This window comes from Micropterus salmoides, unplaced genomic scaffold (genome assembly GCF_014851395.1).
Source record: "Micropterus salmoides isolate LMB-PRFRI ecotype aquatic unplaced genomic scaffold, ASM1485139v1 Ms_hic_scaffold_12, whole genome shotgun sequence".
NCBI classification, from domain to species: Eukaryota; Metazoa; Chordata; class Actinopteri; order Centrarchiformes; family Centrarchidae; genus Micropterus; species Micropterus salmoides.
The window spans coordinates 29,749,074-29,757,497 of NW_024040263.1; the positions used below are offsets into that span (position 1 = coordinate 29,749,074).

An 8,424-nucleotide genomic window follows, 5' to 3' on the forward strand; every position below is an offset into this window, starting at 1 on the left:
CCTTGTTCTTAGTAGGACACAGCCGTGGACAGCTGCGAAAGGGAGAGTTAGCAACAAACCTCCCCAACAACCGAGCACATCAGGGCCAATGATGTTGTGAAGCAACAGTCTGAATTGTTGAAAAAGGACTTTAATAATCTGTTGAACACGGTCAGCTCTCTGAATGCTGAGGTGTTTATCAGTGGCCCTATACCGCCAATCCGAAGAGGAGCTGAGAGATTCAGCAGACTGATGGCATTGAACACGTGGCTCTCAACGGCATGTGCTGTCCATTCAGTGCATTTCATCGAAAACTTTTACTTTCTGTGGGACCGCAGACATATTTTTAAGGCAGATGGACTTCGCCTTAACAAGTCAGGAGTAAAATTGTTCAGCTCAAACCTGTTTTACTTTCTGTGTCACTCATCTGTTCCCTCTGCCAAGGACAAGAAACAAGAAGAAGACATAACACAACACGCCAGAAACCTTGAAGGAGAGCCACCCCAACTCCCGCCGGAAGAGAGCTCTGATCACGGGAGACAACAGAGCCAAGAGGAAGAACCCCCACCTCCCTCACTGAAAACCAACAGTGAGGATTCACCATCTTTACCCTCCTAATCCCCATCCAGGTCACCCTTATCTCCAGACACCCTTTCTCCCCTCTCCCCCCTGCTGGACTTCACTGATCACATGGAAGACCTGGTTAGAGCTGGGACAAAATTTACTCCCCACACCTTCCCTCGCTCCACTCCCATTTTCTCTACCATAAACCCCCCTCAACGTCCACCTCCACCACTGGTTCTAAGTCCTCCAGGTTTGACACATCTGTCAAAAGTAAGTCGCCCAACCCGTCCTCCCACTCCACAATGGCAAAAAAGCCCAGTAAGCTCTGTCTGATATGTGCTGGGTCCAGGCTACAAGGAAAATAGCACTCACGACTCTTCCCAGGACAAGTGTGCTGGTAGTCTTCTCCATCCCTGTCTTGATAGGTAACAGAAAAAGCATGGTGAATGTGTTAAGAACTCAAGATATCCTGCAAATTTAGTATTAATTAAAGCTCCAACAGGTTTTTTCAAAAATGTTTCTAAATGCATGGCCTCAGATCTACTACAAATTGTCAACATGTCTCTTTGCTCAGGTTTTTTCCCACAGGCCCTGAAAACTGGAGTCATTAAGCCACTCTTAAAAAAGAGCAATCTAGACAGTTCACTAATGAGCAATTATAGGCCCATATCAAATCTCCCATTTTTAAGTAAAATCATTGACAAAGCTGTTTTTCAACAGCTTAGTGCTTTCTTGGCACTAAATAACACTTTTGATGTCTTCCAGTAAGTTTTTTGACCACACCACAGCACTGAGACAGCTCTTGTTAAAGTCTTCAATGACATCCATTTAAACACTGACAGTATCTTAGTATTATTGGATCTCAGTGCTGCATTCGACACGTTTGACCACAACATATTACTAGACATACTTGAAAACTGGGTTGGACTTTCTGGCAAGTACTAAACTGGTTTGAATCCTACTTAAAGGACAGGGACTACTTTGTGTCTATAGGTAATCAAACATCTGAGCTGACAAAAATGACATGTGGAGTTCCCCAAGGCTCCATTCTGAGACCTCTTTTGTTTAACATTTACATGCTTCCACTGGCTCAGATTATGAAAAACAACAAAATATGTTACCATAATTATGCAGATGACACACAGATTTACATAACCATTTCACCAGGGGACTATGATCCCATACAGGCGCTGAGTAACTGTATTGAGCAGATCAACGATTGGATGTGCCAGAATTTTCTTCAATAAACAAGGATAAAATTTAAGTTATTGTTTTTGGAGGCAGGGAGGGACGATTGAAAGTCAGTGCTCGACTTCAGAAACGCCAGAAATTTTGGTGTGGTCATGGACTCAGACCTGAATTTGAGGAGCCATATTAAGACAATTACAAAGTCAGCCTACTCTCACCTGAAGAATATATCAAGGATTAAAGGACTTATGTCTCAGCAGGACCTGGAAAAGCTTATCCATGCATTTATCTTCAGTCGACTCAACTACTGTAACAGTGTCCTTACAGGGCTCCCTAAGAAATCCATCAGACAACTGCAGCTGATTCAGAACGCTGCTGCTCAAGTCCTCACTAAGACCAAAAAGGTGGATCACATCACTCCAGTTCTGAGGGCTTTACATTGGCTTCCTGTATGTCAAAGAACTGATTTCAAAATCCTGCTGGTAGTTTATAAAGCACTGAATGGTTTAGGACCAAAATACATTTCCGATCTTCTGCTTCGTTACGAACCACCCAGACCTCTCAGGTCGTCTGGGATCAGGTCTGCTTTCTGTCCCCAGAGTCTGTTCAAGTTTATAAAGCACTGAATGGTTTAGGACCAAAATACATTTCCGATCTTCTGCTTCGTTCTGAACCATCCAGACCTCTCAGGTCGTCTGGGATCAGGTCTGCTTTCAGTCTGGGATCAGGTCTGCTTTCAGTCAAAACTAAACAAGGAGAAAAAGCGTTCAGTTATTATGCTCCGTATATTTGGAACAAACTCCCAGATAACTGCAGGTCTGCTGAAACAGTCAGTTCTTTTAAATTAAGACGACTAATTAATTAAGAAGACTTTTCTTTTTACCATTGCTTTCAATTAAATATTTAAGATTTTTCTTTTTATTGATAACTTACACTGCACTGTAACTTTTACTGTCCTGTTTTCTTTTTCTTTGTTTTTAGCTTTTTATCATTGCTTTTTTCCATTTAACTCTTTTAACCCTGATTGTAACACTGTAACTTTTATTATTTTTATTATTTTATGTTTATGTTATATTTCCCTGTTGCTTTCATATTTTATGTAAAGCACTTTGAATTACCTTCTTGTTAAAATGTGCTATACAAATAAACTTGCCTTGCCTTGCCTTGCCATGGACCTGAAATGCAACTGTTTTTTTGAGGATTTGAGAAAGAAAAGGTGGTTAGCAATAAAAGGACAGAAGTTGGTAAATTGTTGTGGTTTGCACCAGTTTTCTGAAGTAAAGGAGTTATTACAGATGATTTTAGAAATGAACAATTCCAGAGGTGAGAGTGAGGCATGTTAAGTGTTATCAGGAAGGATAGATAGGATAAGCAGGCTTTTACCAAGATGGTAGGAAGGTTATGTTTATGTTCCTCAGTTGCGCTGACTGAGGACCTCAAATTTACCTCACTTCATTTGTCCAAATATGCACTCTGGCCTGTGAATCTGCCTTTGTTAAAACAATTAATGTTAAAGGGATTTTTGGATTAGGGCTGTATGAGGTACCTATCCATAGTCAGTGTATTACCTGCAGTAGATGGCGCATCCCCAGTTTGGAGAAGAGGTGTGTTCAAAAAGAGGTATGTTCAAAAATCCCAAACTATCCCTTTAAGCCTAGAGTACTAACTCTTTGGTAGCTTGTAAACATTCCAACAGGGACACGGGGTCAAATTCCACGTCACATTTTTCCTGTGGCTCTATAGTTTGTGTCCAACAGAAAAAGTAGGACAAGTAAGTAAACATTTCATTTGCTTTTATTTGTGCTTTTCTAATCTTCGTCTGACAGAATATACTGTAGGTGCAATTATTCCTTGTATACTAATTGTGAGCCTTATGAGCCCAGACATGGACACCCATTTGTTTTTTATGCAGGTTAGACTGAAGGAATGATCAAAGTGAAGCATATAGAGAAAATCTACAGTACAGATGGTTGACAGGTTGAAGGGAAATAAAACTAAATTAAGGTGTGGTGATGTACTTCTGTATTTATCATGTTTCTACTGGAGGAGTGGACATGATTCTTTCTAAAGGAATTTCCTCATTTGGTGTTTTAATGATGGTGGAGAGAGCTGCACCTTGATTCATATAATTTAATAACAAACCATTCAGGGAGCTCTTGCACCCTGTATGGGAATATGTGCATTCATTATGGTTTGTAATTTGTCAGTACACAAAAGAGGAACTCGTTGGATAAGGTGCTGAGACCCTATGATGTTTTTGTAGCTTCAACTCAGGCATGAAGTCTGTCACAGTGGAATATCTGCTTTGGTTTCCTCCATTGTCATTCTCTTCTGGAAACGGAGTGACAGGAACATTGCAAAACATCAAACTTTAAAAATTGTCATCTGCAGTACATACTCATGGCCCGGTATTTTCTAAATCACAGTTATTGTCAGAAAATTAAGCACCTTGAAAATTATTTAACTTCATTATTATTATATGCTTTCACTTCCTACTTTCATGGAACAAAAAATTAAGTTTCCCCTATTTCCACGTTTCAGAATGTCTCCACCCTCACACACAGTAGCACACTCAGTCCCACCTCATGCTCTGACTCGGCTAGCACGAGAGTGGCTGGCAGAGGACACACCAAACTTTGACCCAGCAGGAGTTTGTGTGGGGTCACAAGAGATCGAGGCAAGGTTGCTATGTAAAACACCACACAGTGTCCTGGCAGGGAGCCCATTCTTCACAGCAGTGTTCACTGAGGTCGGCTGTACCGTGGATTGGATTTACCAGGAGGGTGCTGAGATCGGTAGGCACCATTCAGCACCAAGATCTTAGATCAGATACATTTATTAATCCCTAGAGCAGGGGTCGGCATATAAGTCTGGCATCGGACCAAATTTATTTCAAGCCGTTACATGGCGGGCCAGAAGGTAATGTGTGGAACTCCCATTAGGAGGGTTGTACGATAGATTCCAACTAACTGCAGATATTTTTTTCTCCCTTGTTAAACAAATAAGGACTATAAGGACACCTTTGCACATGCTCACAATAAAGCATGTGCTGCAGTGTGTGTTTGATCCGGATAAAAAAATCTATGGACGTTTATTCTCATTTCCCAGAGGAGATTCAGGGGAATCCAATCACATTTTTCAGAGGTGTGTCAAGCAAGTAAAATTTCTCACGCTTTTATTTTGGAGGCACAATTATTTAAGAGGAAGTGGTTATGTGACTGACTGTATCTGTCATGACTGAGATCTATTTCAACACCAGCCGCTACAAATTTATGTATTTATTATTTTTCTGCTATCAAAGCAATCTGGCCGCGGGCCAGATATTATTGCTGGCGGATCCTGTTCTGGCCCGTGGGCCGCCTATTGCCGACCACTGCCCTAGAGGGTAAAATAGTTAGTCACACATGCACAGTGACAAATAACAATACATAAAAAGGCAAAACATAAGCGAAGCACCTTAAAATGCAAATACAACATGTTTTCGCAGCTGTGGTCATTAAAGACCCTCTATATTTTTCTGTGGAGCATTTTGGCATTTTGCAACTGGTCATTCAGCACTTTTTAAACAACATCAACACCTTCCAACTCAAGTATGGCATGAATGCTCCTTTGCTGCTGTCTTGACTATGAAACAATTGAGTGAGATTAAACTTTTCCTTGTGTGGGAGAAGAGAGGGGAGGTAGGGAGGGGTATCTAAATAAATAAATAAAATGAAATCTAGAAGTTTGGACCTATTTGTATCCGTTTGTTCCCTCATCAACTTTACACAGTCAGGTGAACCCAGGATGTTCGGTTACAATATCGTCACTCTATTCTGTGAAAAACTGAGACTAAAATATACAAAAACAACTTTCTCCCCTTCATTCCACTACTCCCACGCATACAAGCTGGACACCCTGCACTGTTCTCCCTTTTCCCCAGCCACATTCCCACAGACAAACCTGAGAATAGGACTCTACTGAGTGCACTCTTCTAGTTTTAATGTCTCTTGTGAGTCTCCCAACTTAATAAAAGTGCAAAGCAAGCTGGAGTGCTGTACTGTAATTCTGTTCTTATGGCTGTAATGCCATTACTGCAGCATTAAACAAAGCTCTGTCCAACGGTAAAACATTCACCTACCAGCAGTTTGAAAGCTCACTGATTAACATGTTAAACCATATTTGCTTAAATTGTGCAAAAACTCAAGCATAAAAATTAAGTTGTAGTTTTATGGATGTTATGTGCCAAAATATTTCCTGACACTGTGCTTGACCAAGAAATAGTTAAATTAAGAAGTTAAGAATACATTTAAAAATGATTTGCTTGTTTTCCAAACGTGTGCCTCTTCTTTAGGTGTGTGCCCCAAAAGGTCATCTAAACTCCAAGCAATTGTAGAGCTGTTGCTGCTAAAATTAAACATTTTCATAAGTCAAAAAACATAATGCGTACAGAGCTACCAGGTATATCCAAATGTCTATAGATGGCATGTAACATGTAAAGCAATGCATCATTAATATTGACTATATTTCTATTACCAAACTGAAATGGGCTGACCTGCATATCAAAGGGCTTCAATATAATAATAACAATATAATACATTCTCAAAACATTTCGTAACATGTGATGCCAGGGCTGTAATGAAATACTATGTTCTTAGATTTACAATGGCCCCTATTCTACCACAAACACCACAGAGCAATACAGATGTCCTGGCAAGTCATAAGACCTGATTTGAAATTACTATTACTATTATTATAAGTAAACGAGAAGAAAAATGTGAAAAACATCAACCATTTAATGTTGATTTTTCCTCTTTAAAATAAATTAGCTCTGAAAATTCTGCAAGGCTCCACTTGATGTCACTTCTTTAATGTTTTTATCGCCACAGGTCCAGATGCCATCACGCTGACTGCTGTTGTGAGAGGCCCAGCAAGGTGCCTCCTCCTGGGAGAAAGGCCAGCTCTAAACTGCCTGGCCCGGGCCTCAGGGATCGCCACTCGCTGTTCTCAGCTGCAGGCAATGGCAACGGTGGGAGGCTGGCATGGAGAAGTGGCTGGCACACGCAAGACCACCCCAGGCTTCCGTCTGGTGGAGAAGTACGCCATGTTGGTTGGCGGTGTGTCCATGCACAGACAGGACCTGAGTGGAATGGTGATGCTGAAGGACAACCATGTCTGGGCATCAGGAAGTATTACACAGGTGGGCAGCTGCATGCTGTGTTAAGTAAGTTAATCAGTGTTGGAGAGAAAATAAAAAAAAACACACAAAACCATTATGATTTTAATTTTGAGTTTAAAAAGTTACAAAATCCCTAATCTAACAAAATCTCCTGGCAATCCATCCAGTAGTTTCACTAAAAGCCAAAAATGTCATCCAGATGTTGGTGCTAGAAGAAAAGTCAGAGGATCACTAAAGTCACAAGAATTCATCCTTTGGGGACCATGAATGTGTGCATCTAAATGACAATCCATCCAACTAACTGACCAAAAGATAGTCAGACACCTCTATCCCTAGAGCTGTGCCACTACAGTCAAGTTGCTCAAATTCAGATGTGGTTAAATATCATAATAATTTATTTAGAATCCCTAATAGGGAATGGTCTTGTTGAGGTTTTTTCCAGTTTGTTCCCTGTTTGTTCTCTAGGCTGTGACAGCTGCCCGCTCAGTGTGTGGCTTCAGCAGTAAGATCGAGGTAGAGTGCCGTTCAGCAGAAGAGGGCAGAGAGGCAGCCAGAGGAGGAGCAGACATTGTCATGCTGGACAACTTTCAACCTCAGGTAAATAATATTAAAAGAGCAAAAGCCCAGGTCATTTTTAATTTTTATTACCTGATGTCCACTCACTCTTCCCCGTAAGATCTACATGAAATAATAAACCTTCCTCCACCATGTCTCTCACCTATAGGAGCTCCATGTTGCAGCTCGTGCACTAAAGGAGGAGTTCCCAGCTCTCCTGATAGAAGCCAGTGGAGGAGTGACTCTAGCGAACTTGTCTATGTATTTCTCCCCACATGTGGACATCATTTCCCTGGGCTGCATAACACAGGGCTGCCCAGTTGTGGACTTTTCTCTCAAGGTTCAAAAGCCTGTTGCTCACTCAGTCCTCCAAGATTGACGGCCACCACAAACAGAATGTACAGACAGTCCCATGTCGACTGAAGGAGAAAATGTTGTGAATGAGATTGTGTTCTGATGAATAGAGGATACTTTCTTAGTGTGTTCATTAATTTCCCGTAACTGTTATTGCAGTGGTCAACTCTTGAGAAATACTTCACATCCTCTTTGCTCTCCGTCATTAGTCATTTGATGAGGCTCAAAAGAGAATAGAAACTACACTGTACTTTCTTTTGTGCTGGGGCCGTGTAGGCCAAATGGCAATTTCATGTTTTTCTTGAAAAACAAAATAGAGAAACAGCAAGTAGAGGAACAGCAGTCAACAGAAATCAACAGAAATTCACTGTAATACAGAATAAAAGGAATATTAAGCTAATATTATAGGTTGGCAGGTACACTATATGTGGTCATATGTAGAGGGGCCACTTCATCCATTTGAGTGCAGTGGAAACGGCACTGACATATCATCTTCAAAGTTGATTTAGCCAATGTGTTAGCAACAAAACACACCTATTTACACATCCAGCGGACACAGAGAAACATTCATTTATTTGGAGTTGTGTTTCTGGCCATCTGAAGTCCAATATTTCCTTTCCTTTTTA

General features: G+C 40.9%; 1 protein-coding gene across 1 annotated transcript; it reads left to right on the top strand.

Moving 5' to 3' along the window:
* The first annotated feature begins 3,382 nt into the window (after positions 1 to 3,382).
* Positions 3,383 to 8,198, top strand: LOC119899753 (nicotinate-nucleotide pyrophosphorylase [carboxylating]-like). The gene is made up of 5 exons (XM_038714452.1): positions 3,383 to 3,502; positions 4,273 to 4,526; positions 6,600 to 6,910; positions 7,355 to 7,486; positions 7,614 to 8,198. The coding sequence occupies exons 2-5, from the start codon at positions 4,274 to 4,276 to the stop codon at positions 7,821 to 7,823; spliced, it is 906 nt and encodes a 301-aa protein (XP_038570380.1). The 5' UTR covers positions 3,383 to 3,502; position 4,273; the 3' UTR covers positions 7,824 to 8,198.
* The last annotated feature ends 226 nt before the right edge of the window (positions 8,199 to 8,424 follow it).